This window comes from Aulonocara stuartgranti (assembly GCF_965226115.1).
Source record: "Aulonocara stuartgranti genome assembly, chromosome: 12".
Taxonomy (NCBI): Eukaryota; Metazoa; Chordata; class Actinopteri; order Cichliformes; family Cichlidae; genus Aulonocara; species Aulonocara stuartgranti.
The window spans coordinates 11,544,542-11,569,528 of NC_138948.1; the positions used below are offsets into that span (position 1 = coordinate 11,544,542).

The 24,987-nt window shown below is 40.4% G+C and overlaps 1 protein-coding gene across 4 annotated transcripts in view; it reads right to left on the bottom strand.

Annotated features, from left to right (window-relative positions):
* Window positions 1–24,987, bottom strand: part of LOC309719347 (rho guanine nucleotide exchange factor 28-like) — a 46,889-nt gene that overhangs the window by 20,036 nt on the left and 1,866 nt on the right. For 2 of the 4 annotated variants that reach the window (XM_082555399.1, XM_082555398.1), the window contains 12 exons: window positions 19,664–19,773; window positions 19,250–19,436; window positions 15,799–15,982; window positions 14,618–14,819; window positions 14,239–14,314; window positions 12,946–12,992; window positions 12,298–12,391; window positions 4,385–4,506; window positions 3,815–4,197; window positions 1,923–2,097; window positions 1,403–1,514; window positions 279–321 (listed from right to left, as the gene is read on the bottom strand). In XM_082555399.1, coding sequence (XP_082411525.1) covers window positions 279–321; window positions 1,403–1,514; window positions 1,923–2,097; window positions 3,815–4,197; window positions 4,385–4,506; window positions 12,298–12,391; window positions 12,946–12,992; window positions 14,239–14,314; window positions 14,618–14,819; window positions 15,799–15,982; window positions 19,250–19,436; window positions 19,664–19,756 — 1,718 coding nt within the window. In that variant the 5' untranslated portion in view covers window positions 19,757–19,773. Of the gene's footprint in view, window positions 1–278; window positions 322–1,402; window positions 1,515–1,922; window positions 2,098–3,814; window positions 4,198–4,384; window positions 4,507–9,019; window positions 9,328–12,297; window positions 12,392–12,945; window positions 12,993–14,238; window positions 14,315–14,617; window positions 14,820–15,798; window positions 15,983–19,249; window positions 19,437–19,663; window positions 19,774–20,858; window positions 21,001–24,987 lie in introns of those variants that run through there. The other 2 variants (XM_082555397.1, XM_082555400.1) reach the window with 2 other exon arrangements.

Consider the following 24,987-nt stretch of genomic DNA (forward strand, 5'->3'; position numbering starts at 1 on the left):
GAGTTTTACTGTTTGCTCAGGGTTATTTTGAGGTTGTAATCAGAGAATATGCTGGCCCCAGCCTCACAACAGGAAGCATGTCATATCCTGTGCACTTAGACACCAACCACAGGTTTAAATCTAGGAAAACACATACACACACACACACAGACCCCCATGTAAACCAATCACTAATCACTGGTCAGCACTGTTGCCTAAAAAGGGAGGAACCTCTGAGCAGGACCCTACACAGTTGAGTGGTTCTTGCCTGAGCTCATGAAATGACACACTGGCTTTACCTCTTTTCTCTGGGCGTCTCAGTCAAGTTGAATGTTCTCTGCTCTGTAATCGACAACAAGGACAAGCATATCAGTATGCCAGACATAGATGTCAATACGGTGCATAGATCCAAAGTGAATCAGCAGAGAGGGTTAAAAAATCTTCCCCATTTAAAATTGAGTCAGAAACTAATATAGAGATCATGGAAAGAGTCTGGAGCCAGCAAACCCCTACAGAGAAAGAACAAACACAGCAGCAAGTCTTGCCTCGAAAAACCAGATGATAGCAACGATGGAAAAAGGAAAAAAAACAAAGAGGAGAAACGCAACATGTACCCAAATGGAAGAATAACAAAAGCTTCAGGACAGGAACAATTCTGCTATTAGATGATCTAAAGGAGATCTTCATTCTTCCAATGCCCCAGTCCTCTTTTGCTCAGTCATTTTTTCTATAAGGCAGGAGAACTTCTATTTTATTACAAAAAAAAATCTTAATTAGTTTTAGAGAAAACTGTGCATGTAAGTGTACCAAAAATTAAATCCCACAGAAGATGCAGAGCTGCACAATTTATGCAACAATGACAAACATGTTTTTTGTTTGTGTGAAAATATCTGGAAAAATCCTTTTACAACACAAAGTGTAGTAAAATGATTTTGCTTCTCACGAGTTCCTATTGCAGATTTTTCAGCTTTGCATAAATATACTTTTTACAGTGTGTCATAAAAAAGTTTATAGATACCAGATATGAATTTTAATTGTGCAGCCCTGCCCCATGGTTCACCAGAAAGAGACTGAAATGCTTTTTTCCGACCAGCCCGTAGTATTCAAGCTGTTGCTCGACGTCTTTCTTGTACTTACTAACTTGGTTGAGACGAGATAGGGATTTAGAAAGAGATAAAGCCTGAAGTAGAGAACAACCGCTGCTGTTGAATGCTCCATCTACACAGGATAAAGCATGACCTTTACTTACAAACACCCTCACAAGCAGATCTATTCTGAAGCAAAGCTGACACAGATATACTTCATGGAGCTTCAGCTGATTTCTGACACCTGTCTGGTCTTCCCACTGTTGAACATGTGGCACATTTGTCCATTCAGCTGCCTCTTGGGAACTATCGGGGCAAAGGGGGCAAAGTTCACTCACCTTCTTCCAAATCAGTGATTGTTGCATCGCGGTTTAGCAGTGGCCGTGACGGCTTTGCTTTAGGGGAGGAGTAGGAGTAGGAGCGAAGACGGACCTCAGCCTCCTCTGGGCTCTAGGTGAGAAAACAAATCACAACAGTAATTAGAAGTTCACAGATTCAATCCTGTGAACAGCAAAATCAGAGTGCATCAGAAACCTGCAGGACAAACAGACCAATAGACTCTGCCCTTTCGTCCATGTTATTGAGCTGTTTATAGTCTGGGCTTATTTACTAAAGATTGTAAGGTAAAGCTGTCTCTTTTGTAATGCTTAGCATACACTGTATGACATGGGTTTTTCATTTTTTCCTACTGAAAAATTGATGATTAATTAAAAAAAACAGAAGACAATCAAGGAAAATATTCAAATGGAACAAAAACTGTGTCGAGGATATTATGGTGACTTAATAAGACACATTTTTAATTCATAGTTTATACAAGCTTATGATAATGTTTTGTGAACCAGAAGGGAAGGGGTATACCTTGGTTGATTTGTGCGTGATGTCGGATTGCGCACGACTGAAATCTGGAGAAGCGTCAAAAGAGTCTCTCTCTTCTCCTGAGCTAGAGCGCAGAGTGGACTGTTGCCTTATAGATGAGGATGGGTAGGAATGTCCCAGTATGTCCTCCTCTCCACTGTCACACTCTAGACTAGGGCTGTGCACAATCATACACACACACGGATTTAAACACACACGTGTCTAGGTTAAGGTCCTGTCATTCGCTAAAAGTGACTGACTGTTAATACTTTACTCCACATTATGTTAAGAACAAAATAAAACTGGCTATAAAGATTTACTTAAAAATCCTACTGACAGTGTAACTCTTGGCATCACACATTCACATTTGCAGAATATAGTTGGAGACAAACTGTATTCCGACACCTATCATAAACCAGAAAAATGTGCAGAACCATAACAACACCTATTCTCATTGAAATACTAATAATAAAGTGTGCAAGGACCATAACATCACCAGCTGCTCAGAAGCTCAAGTAGGAAGGGCAAGTTTTAATTCTAAACTGCAGCATTCCACAAAATAACACACTGGATCCTGATGAGCTATAATATTTTGCAGATGGACCTCATGACCTGAGAATCAGCCCATCAACCATGGATTTTCTACCACTTATCCAGGGATGGGTTGCAGGGCAGCGGCTTAAGCAGTGAAGCCCAGCGCTCCCTTTCCCCAACCATCTCCTACAGCTCTCATCCACAGAAACCCAAGGAGTGTTCCCAGGCCAGCCAAGAGACATAATCTCTGCAGCGTGTCCTGAGTCTACCTTGGGGCTTCATTTCAGTACGACATGCCTGGAACACCTCATCCTAATCAGACGTGGAGGACTAGTGGTTCTACTCTGATTCCCTGCCAAATGACTGAACTTCTCACCCTATCTCTAAGGCTCGAGCCACTCTTCACAAAAAAATCATTACAGACACAAGAAAACCTGTATCTGGATTCTCATTCTTCCATTCCAAGAGACCTTCAATTCCCACCTCCAGCATTCCGAAGGAAGTGGGGATATTGAGTCTGAATGAAGGAGTCCTTTACTTTTATGGCGCTGCTGTTTATGGCATCCGCAGACTTAGTTAGCTTGTGGGATGCCGGAGGCAGCTGACAGGTAGGTGGCAGTAGGTGAAGAAAAATTTGGGTGCGGGAGGAGTCCATTATGTTCAAATCAAACATTGATGTTGACAGTTCTTTTGCCAGACTCTGCATTGCTAAGAAAAATGAAGCAATGTTCAGCAACTTCAGCATGCTTCCTGCCGCTTTCCACACCTTCACTTAAAACAATGCAGGGGAAAAAAATTATCTTGCTGAAATTCCAAGCAAACTGGAGTCTGCTGTCTTTGTATGGATTAAATGGAAGACTGCTTATCATCCAAGTCAACAAAACCCCACAACACACTTCACAACACACAGTCTGTTTGACCTGCTCCCTTCAGGTAGGAGGCTCCGGTCCATTCGCACCAGAACCTCTCGCCATAAGAACAGTTTCTTCCCCTCTGCTGTTGGACACATGAACAATAACCGTATGACTGTTCCCACCACTAACACATGACCCTATGCTGTGTTCAATGCATCATTCCATGTTTGGCACTGATCACCACCTGCACTCATGTATATATCTATCTACTTAGCACTTTTAATTCCTATTCTTATTTTTATTTTCATGTCTATTTTAGCGTAATTTATGACAGTATGTCTGCACTGAAGCACTGCAGGAATTTCCTAATGTTGTAAACCTGCCCAACATTTGGCAATAAAACCCTTTCTGATTCTGATTCTGAAGTGGGTCAGAGTGATCTTTAACATAATCTCAATAGAAGAAATAGTCTAAACCTTTTCAAGAATAACTGCAATTGTGTCCTACCTCAGGCCTCGGCTTGCCTCTGTGAAGCTGCATCCTCTACGACTCAAAGAAGGAGAGTGTGGCAAGCCTGTCTGCGGCTGACGCTTGTGTGCTTCCTCAAACAAACGGAGGGCGGAAGCCAGGGGCGAGGAAGGAAAAGATGGGGAGGAAGCGAAAGGACAGGGGGGGGAGACAAGAGGGGACTGCTCTCTGTGGTTCTCCAGGCCAGAACCTTGGATTCCCCTCAGCCTGTTGTGGGGTGACGATAGGCACCGGCTCTGGGAGCAGTTCCCTGAATTAGGGGGAGTCACAGAGAACGAATCCCAGCTGGAGCTGTCAGCATGAGATGCAGGGCTGACCTCCTCTTCCCCTGGAGAGCGGTATTTAATGTCAGCATCGTCCACCTGGAAAAGAAAAGTGAGAATGCAATGAGACCCCAAACTGTTCCACCAGATGATTTGCAGCTCATCCAGTGAAACGATTCACATCTTATGAGCAAAGTCTGTTGTTCATGCGCTGTTCTAAATTATATCCCTGTTGTAAACTGCATTTTACCTAATGACACTGTATAGAAAAACTTGAGCAACTCACCTGATCCACCAGCATGGCGTTGGCATACACTTGGTCTTTGCCGTGTATCATCGCTGACAGTCTGGCAGCTGCAGCCAGTGTTGGAGACGAGGCCTGGCTCTCCCTTATGGACTGGCTTTTCTCTACACAGAGAGAAGAATGCACAGAGAGCCGGGATTTTTCAATATTACATTTAGTTTCCACAGCAACACCAAATAACTTCTCACAAACACGGGAAGTGACATAGACATCCTGGGCAGTTGCTTGTCATTGTTCAGGACTAAGAGTCTCTGTATGCGTTTGTGTGTGTATGAGTGTGTGCATGTATGTGTGTGTGCATGTGTGTGCCTCTATCTGAATGGCTCTTTGCACACACGCGTGAAAGGGCGTGCACGGAGTTGAGAGTACACATCTGTAGGCTTGTTTCTTCTCCACCCTGCCTTCGATGCAGTGGGTGAGTGGAAATAACTCCTGGTGAGCACACAGTAGCATTGAGAGGAATCCTTTCAACACAGAAGAGCCACTGTGAGCAGCAGCCTGGTTTTACTGTTAAACGGGGAAAAACACTCCTGCTCTCAAAACACGCAAAGCTCCCTCTGGGATGTTGCTCTGTATAAAGCACACACACTCTCCACAACTCAGTTTCTTATGAAGTATTTCAGGTTTGAAAATAACCGATTCACATAAACAAAGAAGGTAAAAGTTACCAGTAATACTACACATAACAATAAACCTTTGGTAAGACACTAATGGGCATATTATCTTTTAAGAAAGTTTAAATGCTCTATACAAACTAGTTTTTTACTAATAACAACAACAATAAAATAGTCATTATTTATAGAGTACTATTAAAATGCAACTTAAAATGATACTGGCAGCAAAATAAACACATAGGTCATAAAATCATAATTTTTTACACACAAAAAAAATGTATATAAAATGGTTAGCATCAGATAAAAATGCTCAAAAGCTATAAAACAGCTAGAAATCAGGTGAGACTGAATAGTCAGCTGCTGCTTTTAATGTGAAAAATAACCACAGTAACAATTATTTTCAAACTTACTTGCGAATTCTGACTGCTCATAAAAAATCTCTATTAAACACTAACCAGGTACACTGACTTTACTTTTTTTAATATAGTTTTTTTTACTGCTACTAGATAACCATCAGCAAAATGTGTGTTTCTGCCAGTGTTAGGTAATATTACTTTTAAAAGTAAAATGCTTAACAAGCTACAAGATTATTGTTTTACTTTCTGTTAACTTCCTCAAAGTGAAGGTTTCTCTTTTCTATGCCATCTCGCTAGGTGAACTACACATGTGCACAAGTAGCAGGAACAGGACAAAAAGAGCACAAATGTTTCAGCGATTGCCTTTTTTGATTTCAAAGCATCAAAGTGAAAATGGGACGTACAGTAAAATGATTGGTTAATCGCCAAAGTAAGTCAATTTATGATTACTTGAACTGCGAAACTACCACCATTACATTACATTACTTGTTAACAAAAGAAAAAAAGTCATCAGTCTGAAGAAAGAAAACTTGTAGAGGAATTTACATTAAGCTGAAGATTCAACAGAAAAATCTAATCACACCAGCAGCTGGTGCATTTCTGGTCGTAGTAACCAGAAGAGGAGGTCTCATTAGCACAGTTACATTATTAAGCTAATAATGACATTCTCACCTTGCCGTGACCGAGCTTTGCCTCCAACAGTGTCTTTGGCACTGCTGTTTTAAATCTCAGCTCATCAAGCAGTTATTAAAGCAAGACTCAACATTCTTCTTTTAAAGTAAATCAATAGTTTATCCATTGTGTCCAAGCTGCCAGCACTGCAGAATAATAATAAAAAAGGCATTCAGCAACTGTAACAGTGAATAAATCAAAGAAGAAACTGGCTGTGCTTCCTATATGCTGCAAGTTAGATAAATATGAGAGGCAAGAGGGAGCTGAGCTAACACTGATGAGGACACCAGATGATTCCCATTACATCCATGTTAAACATAAACGAATTAACCGAAGTTTAAGTACTGCAGCATATACAGAGACGACTGCACATCACTCCAGGACAGCCAAAGTTTTTATATCTCTCAGCGAAATTCTTACATTTTTACAACCTGATTCTCCATTGTTAAAAATGTCTGGATTCTCTTAGTTTCACCTGAAGAAATTATACTGTATATGAACCTCAAACCAAATTCACTGTACCTGCGCAAAGTCACATAAAACTTTCTGCTATGTAGAAAAGGATTCGTTTTAGTCCAACATCAAATCCACAGAATGGGGTTAGATTCTGGATGTGGGTCAAACTGCTGTTTGAAAGCAGATATAATTTCATATAAACCTACTTTAGGGACTTGACAGACAGACCTAATAGTTCAGGCTCTGGGCAGGGTCCAAAGCCACAGCTGGCTGCTGTGGCCTCAATCATTCACACACCTCTGACCCATAAATTCTGGCTCAGTGAACATTACTGTCGGGCAGTGTGATCTGTGTTTAACATTAGTTAACTGGGGGAATAACAGAAGCAGGGTGTTCATATTGCCAACAAGTTACAAAAGCAAAAAGTAATTCGTCCTGCTGGAAAAGCTGTCTTTATTCCCGAGGCAGAGTAAGCAGTCAATCAGCTGTGACTTGAAAGGGGATGTTTTTTTTTTAAAGAAAAGCAGAGCAGTATGCGGATCTATTTATGTAGGATTTCTGCTCGCTAAAAGTAAAGCTGAAGTGATGTGATATTCAGAGCATGTCCCTTAGTGAGAAGCAACCGTATACAGTAGCAATGCCTAAAGTAGCAGCAGCGAGAAAAACAGAGACCGAGAGAGACTCTATAGCAAAACAGACAAAGACAGCAGTCAGTGCCAGGTTTCCAGACCAGGGCAGTTAAACACAGAGAGTGACCCTTCAACCCATGCACACCCCTGGGAGAGGGAGACCGAGGTAGGCAGGATGAAGAGGAGGGGGAGGCAGCGCAGCCACAAGGCTTCTTTCTCAAGGTTCACTCCTTTTAGAAGCTGTAGGGCAAAACATAAAATTCAAGATAAACATACAATAACAATGATTAATCGTATAAACACCTAGGCTTGCTTATTATAATTATAAATGGATTATTTGTTCATGCTGTTCCTTCTTTTATGATGTAACTTGCTTTACAAGGACCACACTAAACAGCTGTCACTTTGATGAGAGCTGAAAGTAAAATAACAAGCCAAGTCTCAAAGAATCACAACAGGAGGTCTTATTACCTTATAAAAATAGGGGAGGCATTTATTTAACTTTAGTGTTCGGGACTTTTAAATCATTAGAACAATTGTCCACCAACATCCACAAAACCACTCTGAGTTATGACACCTGTGGTCAAACATCCCAATCCAAGCATCACAGGCCCATTGTATTTACAGGAAAAGGTGAAGCCAGAACGAGCCGTGCAACTCTCAGAGCAAAGAAATAAACGTCTGCCTGTGCGCACCTGAAATCACATTTCACTTTGCAGGTGTATTATTAGACCAGAAAAAAAAGAAAGTCGAAATCGAGTAGAAGCAGTTCAGTTCAAAAAGTTGATGCAGTGCCACCGTTTCTGTTCCTCATTGAGAGAGCATGGGCCAGCAGTGTGTATAAAGCTAGCCTGTGTCAATCACAATTACAAAGCAATAACATAGATAATCTTGCAGAGGTTTATGGTGAAAGATGAGGAAAAGACAACTGGAGCTGAGCCATGACACAGCCGTGGCAGTAACATAATCTTTCCCCGTGTCTGTCTCTCTGATCCTAACTCCCTCTCTCTTTCTCGCTTCTCCCAACAAACACAGAATCACTTGTACATAAGCAACGGACTGTTTAACCACTCTGGTTTAATCATGCACTATTTTTAGCATTTAATTTAACTCTCCCATGACTAACAATGAAATAACAAATTTTTATGCCAGGATGAAGTATTAACCAGATTTTGGTTCCGTGCCTGATAATAAACCAATACTCAATTCAATCACAGTCACTCTTTCACTGACACCTAAACAACCAATTAGAGCTATCAAGTGCAGTTCCCTGAGGCTAGGGATATGACCGCACATATTAAACAGTGGGCCTCCCATTTGCACTGCAACCTAGCAGTCACATGAGGCCACGACTTCTCAGCAGGGTTTAGATGCACACAACAGTTTGAAGATGGCGAAAGCCCCAAACCACTCAATCAGCCTCGAGTGGACATCTGACATTCCCCAACATACTGTCAGGTATCAGGTTACATCACTGGTAAACATGCAGTTAGCTCTCTCTGACAGACTCGGTGCTGCAGTGGATGTCTGTGAGTAAGAGTGTGTAATGGGAAAAGTCTAATTTTAACTTTATTGTTCCACAGTGAATGGTGAAACATGCCTGCCAACAGGGCATTTAGAAGTTAAGTCCTGAGTTTGCCAGAAGAGCTGCCTAATCTGTGTTTAAAAAGTTAACATTTTTCACTTAAAAATGATTCCACATGTTTTTCCAAATCTTTTTTGTGTCTGTCAAACACTGCAGACATCAACATGTCAGAAATGTGTTTTAAGGACGTCAATGACAGTGAAGTGAAAAGTGAATTAAGATTTGTGGACACTCGCAGAACTATACCTGTCAAAGCGACAGAATAGCAAAACTACTTTTAAATATGGTTTTTAATGCTGCGTTACCTTTTTTCCCCATCTTCCGGCGCATCCTCATCTTGGGAAAAGAAGGCCAGGAGTAGTTGAAAGGGCAGTCGGAATCAGAGTCCATGAGTTACGATCTTATAGAAAATCTTCATCCGAACAGTTCGATGTGTGTGATGAATAAATGAGCAGTTACGTCTATTCCCACATGGCTGAACAGACTGCGGACTAGCTGTAGCACTCACTCTCCTTTTTTTTCCCGGAGCCCTGCTGCAGACACTCTGACACTTCAGGAGTGAGCCAGCATGTTCCCCTCTGTCTCCCCCAACCACCCCTCCCCCTAAACTACTCCCCTTCCCCCTCCACAGCTCTCAACCAACTGTCCAGCAGAGCCGGGGCTGAACTCTTTCTTTTTGAGTTTCCTCTCTGTCTGCTCTTCTTACATCTGAGCAAACTTTTAGGTAACTAAGTCAGTCTCTGCCTTCTTTGCTCATATACCACACACGGTCATGAGAAAGAGGGAGCGAGATATACACATGCTGACAGCAACAGAGGGAGGAGGGTATTGACAGCTGAAAGGAGGGACTGAGGAAGGGAGAGAAACAGTCAAATATAGGAATGACTTTAGAACCGGCAGCGAAGAGAAACATGAAGCCAGACTGCTTATTGAAAGTGAGTCTCAGACATGATAGAAATCATTAACCCTGTGAGTCCATAACTGTCTCGGAGAGATACCAGGCTGCATAGCTGAACACTACCCAGTTAAAAGCACTGGCAATTCATCCCAAATATGCCTAATGCCATCTGAAGAGAGTCCTTCTCAATCACTCCATTCTCTCGTTCTCTATATTTTAGCATGTCAAAGCCCAGCTGAGAGGGGAGGAGGGACTGCCAGGTTAGCAGCTTCTCCATGGAGACAGCACAGAGAGCTGCTGCTGTTTTCTTCATCCATGTTTCCTCCTCTTGCCAAACTGCAGGAGTACAGTGCTCCAATTGCATCAGCACAGATACAAGTGAAGATCAGCAAAAAGGATGGTAAAGAGGATTTACAAGACAAACTGGACAATGGCACTGTGAAAAGAGGTCAAGCATGGGTTTACAAATGCACATAAATGAAGGAATGTGAAAAACAGAGAGAGAAAAAGGAGATGAGATGGGTTTTGCAGGCAGAATATACGCGAAGAGTAGAAAAAGAGGTACACTGTGACTATAGAAAGTTTCTGTGTATGTGCATGGGGAGGGGTGATGGAGGGTGTTGGCACCGGGCTAGTGAACATTAATGCTGCCTTTGTGGGGTCTGTGTGAGGTTTAATCCTTTTTTCCATTCTCCAATTAGATCCCACAGTCGGGGTCGCAGACTCTTCTCTGCGCTCCTGGTGCTGCACTTATCGTTTGTTGACACCCTGCCAAACTATCCATATCATAAATCCCTTTCTCTCACAGTTTCCCCCCTATTACACACACACACATAAACACACACTGCTTTAACACTCCTCTGCTCTCCTTTCCCTGGAGATCTCAACAAGCTGCTGGAAAACTGCATTCAGCAAAGCCCTGGCAACCCCCATTCAACCACAAACACCCCCTTTTTACTTCCCTATACCCCTGTCCCACTCAGAGCACTCTTCCCTACTGAATTCTTCCAATCAAATACACAAGTGAACACACACGCACACAGAAACTTCTTCCCTCTCCTCAACTGTGGAGGAGAGCAGCGCTCCTCGGGATGAAGTGGCCTTTGCTATTTGTTCGCTAAACTCACATTAAAATGCTGACCTGGAAGGATGTGATGGGGAATGGTATGTGTATTTGTCTGTATGTAGGCATTTGGGTGCAAGAGTGTGTTTTGGGTGGGGTATTTAAATATCGGGGGCATTAGGAAGGCAGAGATGGGAGAATGTGTGACTGAAGAAGACAAACAGTCTTCTTCAAATCCCTCTCAAATCCCTCAAATCCCTCTCAAAAAAATCCAAATTATCATATGAATCTTGAAAAGAGTAAAACCTTAAAAAAAAAAAAAAGTTTTCTATGTACATACAGTCATGTCAAATAAGTTACAGTAATCTGAAATGGAGACAGGAAAGATGACATCAAGAAGATAGGGGAAAGATGACAGCTACATTCGAAATTCCTCATCCCTAGCTGAAGCGCTGGATACACAAGTTCTGTCTGTGTACTCGATGACGCATTCGCTCAACGTATGCAGCCATATTGTTAGTGTTAACAAACAGACCAGAATCACAATATAAGCTTCACTACTTCACTAAAAAATTTAAAAACCTTCTAGCCACTCACGATACCTGACAGGCCTGGAATGTTTACTGAAGAATTTAAATTCTTTAAGGGTCAAATGAGCACCTTTATCCCAGAAGAATGGCATGTATGAAACCTGAGTCATTTCCAGTCTGAGCTGTGTTCATTCAAACATAACCCACTGAGGGGAAACTTGTGCAAAACATCATTCAAGTGACCAATATTATTTGATCTGAGCCACAGAAGGTGATTTAAGGGGTCAAAAGAGGGCAGAGGGAGGCAGACATCACAGGCTACACGAAAATGATGAAGAGCTTCCACTCAGCTAACAAACACAGAGAAACATGCACACAGAGGACAAAATGGCTTAACCATTTAGCATGAAAAACTACACTCACCACAGGATGCTAAGATTACAGATGTTCAGTGCCAAGTGTTATAAAGTCTGAAGCCTCGGCTTGTCACCACAGCATTCTTACACTGAGGCATCAGTCTGGTCTGCAGTAATACCAGCCAATTATTAACCCACAGGATGTTCCCACTCTCAAATCCTTCCTCTTGCAATCCAGGAGTACATCAGAGTGAAGCCACCTTCAGCCATTTAGTCAGGAATTGGCTTGGTTTGTTTCTGGTCTCCTGTCACTACTGGCAGAAGCAGGATGACTCAGGATGAAGTGTTCATTAAAAAAGAAAAAAGAAAAAGATCCTGCTCGGTTCAACAATAACTGTAAACACAGATTGACACGACTAAAAAAACTTCAGGGAGAGGGGGGCAAGACAAGCCAGGGGCCTGAAATGTGATCCTATAGTCAGCGGGGACAGTCGGCAGCCATAGATGATGGTTAGAGTTCCAAGTTCTGTTCAGGAAAGGAAATGTTTCCTGCAGTTTGAACTCACTCAATAATTTGAAGCTACTTGGATAACTTCCTATGAACATAACAGCACCTAAAACAACAGTGATCGATTCCCGTCTGCACAAAAGTTGATGTACCACAAACTCTACAATTAAAACCACAGCTAAAAACGGACTTCTAAAAAAACAAAATTACTTTGAAAGAAAATCTTACCAGAGTCAGACTGTGAAGGCTCGTCTTCTTCGTCCTCCTCATTCAGACAGAACATCAGCGGCTCCTCGTATACTTCGGAGTAGAAACTGGGAACCTTTAACGAAACAGCATGCACATTTCCAGCATACCACAAAAACCGAAAAAAACGAGTAGAACTAAGTAAAAAAACACCAGTGTTTGGCGAGTGCCTAGGTGTGTGAGACAGATCAATTAGTTAACCATCTGTAACACATTAAACTGTTCCTACTGGATGACAAGAATCATGTGCACACACCACACCTCTCAAAACACGAAACACACACTTGACCGCTCACAAAGTCAGCTATTCAGTGGTGTGTGCAAGGTGCCAAATCCAGCACCTTGACAATAAGAGTGAAAAAAAACAAACAACAACTGTGGAGCATTGAGAAGCAGACAATGCTCCACAGTTATTGTAGCAGTGCTTGCCACTAGCTGGTACAGATGTTCATGGAAAGTGAATAAGTGTGTTTAAAATGCCACCTGTAATAACATATTCAGGAAAATTGGAAGGAACGCCTCTTGTTGCACGGAATTTGTCAAGAATATTCGGATCATATTGTAATCCATAGACTTGTACGCATGTGAATCCTTATAAAAATGTTTTACTGCCGTGCGTTAAATACTTACATTCTCTTCAACGGCAGAGTTTTCTCCATTTATGTCAGGATACAGTGCTGAAAAAAAAGACAACATTTTCAGACACAGCCATCAAACTTCAAAAGAAACACAAGTAAGCACAGATGCTTGCCAGTTTTTAATGATCCCACGTAAACGCAGGTTTTTGTTTTCTTTTCATAAACCTGGGGGATTTATTTATTTTTACTGTGTGGCCTTGATCTCCATTTTCATTTAATTACCATGTTCATCCTAGATCAAAGGGCACGGTGTATGATGGCTTACCAGTAACAAGGCAGAAATACATGGAAATTAGTGTTTGGGTGGTTTGATTAGTGGCCTTGGGTGATGTTGAAAAATGAAGGCAGGATATGTAGCAGAAGTGGCCCATAAAAGATAGATAGGCTGGAACAGAGTTTCAGAGAGAAGAGAAAAAGTAGTGCCAGAGCTTGAGAGACAAAGACAGAGGGACAAAAAAGAGAAGGATGAAATATTTCAAAAATAAAAACAAAACTAGCTCAGATACTGTCAAAGATACTGTCAATCACACTAGTGATGTGGCTTGGGATCTCAGTGGAATATGCCAAATACTAGTGGGTAAACTGCTTTAAAATTCCCTACTTAATGTCCACAGGCCTCATGTAGGGAATTTTTATAAGAATTTTTATGCCATGCTGAGTTTTCCTGTAGCACCAGGAACAGGTCAAAGTTTTTATTCATCTATTTAAATATCCTTAAATATCCACATTTAAAAACAAGGCCTACATCAGATTTGAAGGACTCTTTATTTTACTGAGCTTCCTTTATATCTGCTTGATGAAGTAGTAAATCCATCCTCTACTCTTTATCCAAATCTACCACTGGAAGGAATGATTAAGCAGACTTGCCCAAAACTTCCCACATTTTATTTTATAAACAAAATATCTTCAACTACCTTGTTTTTTAAATGATTATGTTTGATGAGAAATACTTTTAAGCAGAAAGTTTTGAAGTAGACTGTTGTTATTGTTTTTAATTATCTCCCTGATAACTGACTAACGATTGATCATCTATTCAGCAAAGAAATGACAAACCACCACCTTCATACAGTTGACTTGTTTTTTGCCATATCTTTGCAGTACCCACAAAGCCCAGATGAGGGCAGTCAATTTCTACTGAAGTCTGCATGACACCACAGTGTGTAGATTCAATACAGTGAAAAATAGCAAATCATCTCAACATGAAAGAGGAGAGCTAAGACTGCATGGTTTAGTTTAATCAGGCCTCCAAATCCCACAAATCAGACAGATTGAATGTGTATGATACCACTGTCTGCAGGATCATCCACTAGTTCTTCCTTCCCTAAGATCGTCTCCACCCGCTCCCTCCTTAGTGCTTTGATCTGTAGGAGAAAAAGCAGCATTTAAATCAAAAGATTCGGTAAACTGAGAAAGTATTGTATTTATGGGTTTTGATTTTTCTGTTTAGTTAGTTGCACACCTGCTACCTAACCTTAATTTAATAGTACCTTTAAGAACCTTGAACAAAAAAAAAAAACAAAACATCCTCAACAAAAGCTTAATCTGTAATTTTTTTTGTTTTGCTTTTATATAATTGTAATCAACTACCTTTTTCTAATTTATTCTTGTGTTTACAAATATCACCTTTACAATCTTTACGACCATCATAATATTGTTCTGCTCACCCCTCTGAGGAAGTCCTCATCTCTCAGTCGCTCTCTGAGAAGCAGGATGTCAGCATGTCGGCTCTCCTCCGAGCTCCACCTCAGGTTTTGTCTGACAGTCAGAGTCAGGTTCCCCATGTCATGACAGAACCTAAGCAGGCGAGATCTGTCTGCCCACACCTGGGAAAGACCAGCGGGAGGTGTAGCTAGTGGATTGGGTGGGCTGCAAAACAACAGAAAAAAATATTAGGCATTAGGGTTGATATTTCGAATACTGTTTTTACTATTTTCCCAAACTTCTTTAACATATTGCATATCACATTTACTGTCATTAAGTGCATATGATCTGGTCTTGTAGGCAAAATAAATTAACCTGTAAGGGTGTGGATCCAGTTAGAGGTGGAGTTTTCAGGTAACACAAACAGGTGACATATAATAACAAAATGCACTTCATCACTTCAATATAATCACAGTATTTTGGAAATTTAGAAATGGATGGATAGGATAATAGCAAACATAAAACTGGGTTGTGTATATAGTTGAAGGAAAGTTTTCCCTTAGTGTGGAGCTGTCATGGTTCTGGGTCCGTTGGACCCAGCAATTGAGTTCATTATGTTTTCGTTTACTTTGGCATCATGGATTATTCTTCATGTTTCTCTGGTACTTTGTGTTTCAGTTATCTTGGTGTTTTGTTTTCTCATTCTCTTGTTGTGATGATGATGATGTTTATTATTAGAGTTTCATGTTTCTGTTATCCATGTTTTAGGAATTGTGGTTTCATGTATTATTTTCTGTCCGTGTCTTTTAGTAGTGTTTCCTGTTTTATTGTGGAAGTCGTTGTCTTAGGTTAGTGTGTGCAGCTTTGTTCCCCCCTGTCTCGTTAGCCCTGATCTCTCCCAGCTTTGTTTCCCTCCTGTTGCCCATTCCCTCATTACTACCCTGTGTATATAAGCCCTGTGTTTTCCCATGCTCTGTGTCGCGTCGTACCCTCAGAATTTTATCACCAGCAATAAAGCTAAGGTTCTCAGTTTCAATTCAGTCTCAGAGTCTCGCATTTGGATCCTCCTCTCCATCCGCCTGCACACAGAGCCCTGACAGGAGCACAGGAAACTTCTACCCTGAATACACAATGTTTTATCAAAACAGTCATTCATTTGTCAGAGTCTCTCCTGGAAGCACCTCGTTAAAGTTTATAATCTTACTTGGAGAGCAGCTCCAACAGTTCAGTGTTGCCTGCTGTCTGTGCCAGCTGCAGCGGCGTGACTCCATTTTCGTTTGGCAGATTGACAGCCATCAAACCCCCAGGCTGGCAAAGCAACAGCTCTGCAAGTCGACACATACCCCATCGAACAGCTAGGTGGAGGGGAGACTCTCTGGGACAGTGCTCTGGAGAATAGGGAGAAAAATATATTACAATTTTAAAAAATGACATCTCTGAAGACATGAAAGAATGCAGCGGGATCCAAGACAACTGCTTAACCAGGAGGAAACTAGCATGTCAGAAATCTGGATAACCGTCTAATTAGGATAACTATCTGAACTGTCACTAACTGATTTCTATTCTTACACAGCACTGGATCCCTCTGGTCCACTGACCTATTTTAAGGCAACAGAAGCCTTTTAACAAGATCGTGACAACAGACAGTCTACAAATGTGATGACTTCTTAGATTTGTGTCTGCCATTTAATGCAGTCCGACAAGATTTCTATCTGTACCAGATAAAACTGCTCCAGCCGAAAAACATTTTACTCTCTAACAAGTTTTTTTTTTATCTTATTACTATACCTTAAAAGAGAGAATAAGTTTACATTAAAGTACGTTAGTTAACTCCGATATAAATTACAAATGCTGTCTGAAAAGAATAAATTGCAGGAAAAATATACAAATATAACAGAAGCAACACTTGGTATCACTTAAAATTGTCATCTCATCATAAAAATGGTAGTTTGTTTTTTTTTTTTTACATTGTGATACCATACAGTTTGCCCTTTTTACTGTAATGGGTAGCTGTGTAAAGATTAAGAAATACCCGCAGGATGATGAGAAATGAGTCAAGCTCTGTGCAAGAGCACTTAAACTTCAAATAATTCAGGACTGTATCACCTTTTCAGAATCACAATATTTCTAAGCTGACAACTAGGGTATTTCCCTTTACAGAGGATAAAACATACTTTAGAGAAACTAAACTGAAACTTAAGTCCCAAAAGTAGAAATAAAGAGAATACACCTGTGACTTCCAGTTATACTAACTAAAGAAAAGGTTTTTATAAAAGAATCAGAATGGTCCCATGTTTAGTTTTTCTCTTCCTTTTATACTTTGATGTTTCTATCACGATGCATAAGTGCATCATGGATTTACATGGGTTCACACTGAAATAAATTACCAGCGAAAGTAAAACAAAAAATAATTATTTCAAGATTTTATACTTTTAAAAGAAGAAATAGTAAAAACAATAACTAAAAATATCAGTTTTTATATACTTTTAGAAGTAATGAGAATGAGTCACAGTACAACTAATTAGGCTGCTGTGAGCTTCCTCCTGAAATAATGCCAAAGACGGTGCATGATGTGAAGAATCTAGCTTCATAAAACAGACAGGAAGCGCTTCGTACTTAGCATAAGGCTTACCAATTGAAATCTTGAGTTTTTGTGACAACTCATTCAGTATGAAGAACATTGCATAACAACCTCTGTGGAGAGAGTCCAAGAAAAAAAATGTCCTGGCTTGCTGTTCAGCACATTGCTGCAAGATTAAACTTTGCTAATGAACATGAAAAGGTGCCTGACGAATACTGGGTGAGATACATTTTTACAGCTCTGACTGGGTGCAGCATGAACTTGGCCAGGACTACCAGAGTAAATACACACAGAAGAACCATGAGCTGACTGTTGTTATGAATTGGTGCTATAAATACAATATATAAATAAAACTGACTTGAATTGAAAAGTTGAAATAATGAGGCACAGAGGTGACAGTGTGGCGAGTGCAAAAGATGTCAGGAGATGACTTATAGATGGAGCCATTAATGTCTGAAAATTAACCAGAATGCTTCCTGAAAAAATGACTCCTAATCTCCAGAAACCTGTCAGGAGAGGTGTACTAGGCTTTATCCTCTGACAAAAATCCAAAGTTCAATGACTGAATCAGTAAAGATTCTGAAGACTTGGTCAAGTGTGTTGCCACCTAAATCCAATAATAACATGTGAAGAGAAAGGCAGAACAAAACAACCTAAGAAAGAACAGCTGAAAAAGAATGACAGAATCTCTCTCCAAAAATGTGCAACACTGGCATCCATGCCAGGATTTAGTGCATATTTGAAAAGTAGGGTGGACAGAAGACATACTGAAAAAATAAAAATGCAAATGTCATGAAAGCTGCACCGACTACTACTGACTGTACTGACTTCCTACTGTGCAGCTTCTATTTTTAATATAATGAATACAGCCATGTGAAGAACAAACAGCTTTCCATGCAGTCCTGTGAAAGACTAAGGCCACACTTGTTGCTTCCATAAGAACTAAGAGAGTGTGTAACAGTCAGGTGTGACTGATAAAATGCACTTCATTAACTGATCATCAGCAACTGTGAACAACAACAGACGTTTTGGCATTTTGCAGGTCCGGAGCATTGAAATGCACGTTAATACAACGCTACAATTTTTCTAGTATGCTCAGTTTAAGAAATGTTCTCAGGAAGAACATGATTACCTCCAGTGTCATCTTTTGTCTTTGTGACAGTAACAAGGATTTGTTAAGATGTTCCAGTGCTTTTAAATTTTTATTGAAAGCACTGCATGCAAACAGTGAGTACTTAAGAGATTCGGGGATTGATCATTGAGCTGTATTAAGCATCGGCAATAGAATGATGTCATAAGCAGTGTTATCAAATTAACTGCAGACATTTAGAGAGAGACGTTGCAATGAAACAGACTGCCATAACTATATTACAGCTAAATCTAGTTTGTTATTTATGTAGGTGGCCCTACACAAACACTCAGATCATACAAACAGATGGTGGCATCTAGTAAACTTGGTGGTCAGCACACACACAGGCCACACGCAAACACACAAACACATGCTCGCTCAGATTTATTGAGCTCTGCCTAGGGCTACTTCCAGATGGAAAGGCTCTATTAACCACATTACATGCTGCTTAATTGGCTTTGATGAATTTAACAGAGGAACACGTTGGACCATGTTCACTTCCGATTTCAGCCTGGTGAGCATGGAAAATGGGAATAATGGCTGGGGAGAAGGTGGGCAGAGGGGTTGCAGAGTTGAAGAGTTCAACCTCCTGGTATAGTTACCAGGACAGTGCTGAGTGATGCATTATGACAAAGGCCGTCAGCTACATTTCTAATCTATAGCTGTCCTCTTTTTTGTTTTTTTGTATGAATAAACGTGTACATAATTAAATATATTATCCTTGTCTGTAAATCCACTCTTTAATTAAAACCCCTCCCTCTAACATGACATTTTCCAAGCTACAACTTTGTTTGGATAAACAGAGTGTACCATTTTAAGAATTTTCAATTTTTTGTATTTTTAAATACATTTTTTCATGAAATAAAAACTGCATTTTATGTGTCTTTGATAAGCATAACTGTGTAGGAATCCCTGTTCTGCAAGATAAGACAGTGCAGCTCTCACCGTCTCCACTGTGGCTCCCGAGTACATTCCAGTTTGGGGGGATATCGAGGTTAGCCATAGCCAGGGCCACTCGGTGATCCATAGCCCAATGGGAGCTCTGCTGGCCCAGGTTGAAGAGGCTGCTCAGCTCATTGTGATCCGTGGAGTTCAGACAATGTCCATGGATTACCAGGTGCTCTGCGAGGTCCTGTAAGGGTGCCAGTTGTGAATAAGATACAATCAGGTGTAACTGAAGAGCTCTACAAAACATTATTTTCACTGCTGCCTTTGTATTGGAGCGTTTCCCATTCCAATACAAAAATGTCAGTAGAATTCTTATCAATTATATATGAACTAAAAAGCACGTGCACAAGAAAAAACTGTATTAACATGTAATTTTTACCACAAGCACACTTTTTTTTTGGCTTTTCTTACCTGAGCATCATCATGAACATACTCTAATGAAGCCTCGCCTACCCAGGTGAGAGGTATAGTTTCAGAGCACAGGTATGCCTGGACAGAAACCATCTCTGCCAGATTATGGCCTAAGCAAGCACAACAAAAGTTATATTTAACATCAGTTAAATAAACAATATCTTTTTATATGGTGGAACAAAAAACTCCAAAAGTTACAGATTTTTTTGTTCAAACTGTGTTTAATAAACAGAAATAGAAGCCCAAAAGGGTGAAAGGAAATCTATCAAAAGGATTTATGGTTTGTGAGAAATGAGTCAACACTACAAAAACACACTATGGTTACAGGGCTTTAAGAATGCCTCCAAGCCCTTGGATATGTTTGAGTATCAGCTTTTCTTTTTGGATGCTAACAAAGGCACTTTTTGTTTTCTGCATTTCTGCATTGAGTTAGTATGTTTGAGAGTGCAAAGCCTGCAGGACTGCCTGTTGTTTGAGTCAACCTACACAGAGGCTCAGTAATAATGACATATTGTTCATGGAGCTGTTTCACTCCTATGTGGAAGCTGCTAAGATTCTGCACCCTGTCAGACCTCAAGCCACTGTAGGGACATGTTTATGTGTAAGCCAAATTCAAATACATACTTCTTTTAGGTATTCTGATATATAATCGGAAGTGAAAAAGTGGAAAAACATGGGATTGCTAGAATATACTAATGTTTGACGATGGCTTCGTAAAATACCAAAATACGGCATTAGACATGAGAACATAAAATATTGTGCAAAAATCCTAAAGCACCCGTCATTTCTTTACATTTTGCTTCCAAAGAGCCAAACTTTCATGTAATTTTTATGAGTTTTCTTTAAGCAATAGCTTCAGGATATCCAAATAAGTCAAGGACAAAAGAAGTGGAAGGCCTAAAAAACAAACAAACATTAAAATGGAGGAACACTATCTGAAAACCATGTTAAGAAATAGGAAGAAAAAAAATTGAGCAAAGTTGTGACACAGGATCCGAGAGAAGCATCTTGTTATTCAGTTGATCTAAGAAACCATCCGAAGGTACTGAAACAGTGAGGAAACTATATTTCCATGTATGTTCGCTGTATGTATTTCTAATTTTCCTAGGAAAATACAAAGAAATAGAGGGTGATTTAAGACTTTTACACAGTCTTAAATCACTGTGTAATTTACATCAGAAAGTCATAAACATACCGGGCACAATAAAGCAGAGCATGACATCACTGTGAGCCCTGGTGACATGGATCAGTGTGGATCCTTCCAAAACAATGTAAACCTCTGCATCTTCTGGCGCAGAGTCAAAACCATCCAGCAATGCAAATACCTTTGCTTCGCCCTGGGATAAATGAAGGTGGAAGAGGTCGAGAGGAAAAACAAAGAAGAAAGACGCTACCGATCAAAAAAATACATCTATTGTTAAGTATACAGGCTCATTTTAGAGCAAGACTTTATTCTGATTCTGATGTTCTAGATTTCTGTAAAGTACACAAAATCCCCTGATAGCATTCCTCTCGAGGGTACAATAAACCATCCCTCCTCAATAAAAACAGGAATGCCTTAGCGCCTCCTCAAAGACCTGTCCTGATCCAGACAGGCTACAAGACTTTAGATTTCTCATTTAAGGCAAAAGAAAGAATGATACAAATAATAAATAATAAATAATAATAATAATAAATAAATAAATCGACTAGTACACATCTAAAAATAAGACATCCTATAACTGTTCTGTTAATTATATTAAAACAATACAAGTCTTTAAGGATCCCAGAAATCTGATTTGCTGAGACCTTGAGGTTTTATATATTGAAATAATATTTATGTTATATTGAAAGCACAAGCTATTCATTTTTTTAACTTGTCAGCCAAAAAGTGGCAAGCTGTTCATATGGCAATTGTGAGAAAACAGCTGCTTATTCACACTTTCAGTAAATATAAACAACACTAGCATTTAATCAGTCTTCTTAGTAACCACTTGAGAAAGTCTAGCACTCACTCTTTACTCACAAGTACATATAAATACATCCACTATGTTCTTTGGCTAGTTGCTACTTTTTGCAGTCTCCAAAGTTTTTCAACAGATTTCTGCATCTTTGCACATTTCTGGGTCCATGCTGTTGTCTTCATGTGATGCTTCCACTTTGAATACGTGGTTATAACTAATGCAACCAAAAGATTTCAAGTATAAAGGCTGAACATGAACTCGCTTCACTAGCTACAAAATAAAAGCTTCCCAGGCTAGTTGTCTTTTAACAGAGCTGCTGCTTTTTCACCACCATCCAACAGTCACAGGGGAAGAAATCTATTGTAGACAATATCAATTTGTCCACCTACAGTGGCCTCAATAGACCAGTGTATTGAGGCCACAAGACATATTGTGTGGGTTATTCTTGGAAACCTATCAAAAGACTGACTGAGGCGGGAGTAGAGGAACAGGCCTGAGGCAAAAAAAGCTGCAGCCAAAATGTAGGTCCTAAAGGTAAGGTTTACCGTGAAATGCAATATACATTACAGATTAGTGTAGATGGCTTAAGAGTGTATTTTCAGTAGTCTTTCTTTTGGCCTCAACAGCTGACCTGATTTCTCATGGTTAATACAACCAGAGGCTTTTTGCTTTCACTCCTCTTATTGACTAAAATAAGGACACTTTGAGTAATCCTGCCTCCATTTCTCATTGTCTCACCTAATCTAACCTTTGCGTTCACTTATTTATTTCTTCATGTCTGGAAGATTTCTATTTGACCACAAATCCTCAAACGTCAACCAGGCTTCTCCTGGACCCTCATTAAGACTCTCTACATCTGTATGATTGACCAGACCGTGACCACTAATGGTAATGTGGTCACTAAATGAAATACTGGAAATATCTGTTGATAATGCCAGAGGCAGAAGAATGGATTGGAGCAGACTTTCAAACAAAACTATTTCTGGTGCTTTCAATGATATGAAGTGTGCCAGTGTGGCCATATGCTACTTTTTACTTTGTCTTGCACCTTGAAGGATAGCATATTATTATGTGGATGTGAGCACATACACCAATCAGCTACAATATCAAAACCACTTGTCTCATACTGTTTAGATCCAAGTGATGCTGCCAAAATAGCTCTGACTTGCTGAGGTATGAGCATGAGAGCTCTGTGCTTGTCTTGTGGTGCCTGACAGGGATGTTGGCAGCACATCCTATAGGTCCTGTCAGTTGCTGGGTGGGCTGCCTCCAAGTTTGACTCGACCAGTTCAGTGATTCTGCTCCATTTACTGTTACTCAAGTTGTTTTGTTTTCGCAAAGGGGTGTGCTTGGTTTGTTATAATACTTAGGTTAATGTTATGTTTCAAAAATATTATCCAGAAAATGCAGAAATCCAGTGTCATACACTTGGTCAAATGCATTGTTGTGTTGCTAAGTGATCTGCACTAATACAACAAAGCATTTTTCTGTATGTGATCAAATTATCCTATAAAGTCTGCAAAGTTGCACCTGAACAAATCAACAGACTTCTGGAACAACGTCTTTTGGACAGAGGAGACCAAAGTGGAGATGGTCATAATGCACAGTGCCCCATTTGGCAAAAAACAAGCACAGCATATCAGCACAAACAGCCAAAGGACCTGGGCACATTGGAGTCATTGAGTGGAGCATCTGTATGCCAAAGTATTCTAGAGTCAAACTGTCCCAACAGTTAAAGATTGGCTGAAACTGGGTCATGCAACAGGACAATGATCACAATAGTAACAGACACACACTTTCAGACACATGCTTTTGAGTTTTAAAAATTGTAATAACTATCAGGGGCATGACATTAGTTATAGATTACTGAACTAAATGTGAGCAAAACATCTGCCTTTGATCTCGAAAGGAGCATGATTTTTCTTGCACTGTTTGGCCACCAAACCAATAAAAATAATATTTGACCAAAGTCATGCCCTGTTTGTGTACAGCTTAATCACAGGCAGCAGGGGTTCAAAGGGTTACCATGATCAAAAACGCCACATATCAAATACACAGCAATTACAATTTCTCTTTCATCAAGTAAAATACAAATAAAAAACATCACTGCGAATGAATCACGGAGTTACCAATTTGGTAGGTAGCTACACAAATGCCAGGATCTTATTGTCACCTACAGTGGGGCAAAAAAGTATTTAGTCAGCCACCGATTGTGCAAGTTCCCCCACTTAAAATGATGACAGAGGTCAGTAATTTGCACCAGAGGTACACTTCAACTGTGAGAGACAGAATGTGAAAAAAAAATCCATGAATCCACATGGTAGGATTTGTAAAGAATTTATTCGTAAATCAGGGTGGAAAATAAGTATTTGGTCAATAACAAAAATACAACTCAATACTTTGTAACATAACCTTTGTTGGCAATAACAGAGGTCAAACGTTTACTATAGGTCTTTACCAGGTTTGCACACACAGTAGCTGGTATTTTGGCCCATTCCTCCATGCAGATCTTCTCGAGAGCAGTGATGTTTTGGGGCTGTCGCCAAGCAACACGGACTTTCAACTCCCGCCACAGATTTTCTATGGGGTTGAGGTCTGGCGACTGGCTAGGCCACTCCAGGACTTTCAAATGCTTCTTACGGAGACACTCCTTTGTTGCCCGGGCGGTGTGTTTTGGATCATTGTCATGTTGGAAGACCCAGCCTCGTTTCATCTTCAAAGTTCTCACTGATGGAAGGAGGTTTTGGCTCAAAATCTCACGATACATGGCCCCATTCATTCTGTCCTTAACACGGATCAGTCGTCCTGTCCCCTTGGCAGAAAAACAGCCCCATAGCATGATGTTTCCACCCCCATGCTTCACAGTAGGTATGGTGTTCTTGGGATGCAACTCAGTATTCTTCTTCCTCCAAACACGACGAGTTGAGTTTATACCAAAAAGTTCTACTTTGGTTTCATCTGACCACATGACATTCTCCCAATCCTCTGCTGTATCATCCATGTGCTCTCTGGCAAACTTCAGACGGGCCTGGACATGCACTGGCTTCAGCAGCGGAACACGTCTGGCACTGCGGGATTTGATTCCCTGCCGTTGTAGTGTGTTACTGATGGTGACCTTTGTTACTTTGGTCCCAGCTCTCTGCAGGTCATTCACCAGGTCCCCCCGTGTGGTTCTGGGATCTTTGCTCACCGTTCTCATGATCATTGTGACCCCACGGGATGAGATCTTGCGTGGAGCCCCAGATCGAGGGAGATTATCAGTGGTCTTGTATGTCTTCCATTTTCTGATGATTGCTCCCACAGTTGATTTTTTCACACCAAGCTGCTTGCCTATTGTAGATTCACTCTTCCCAGTCTGGTGCAGGTCTACAATACTTTTCC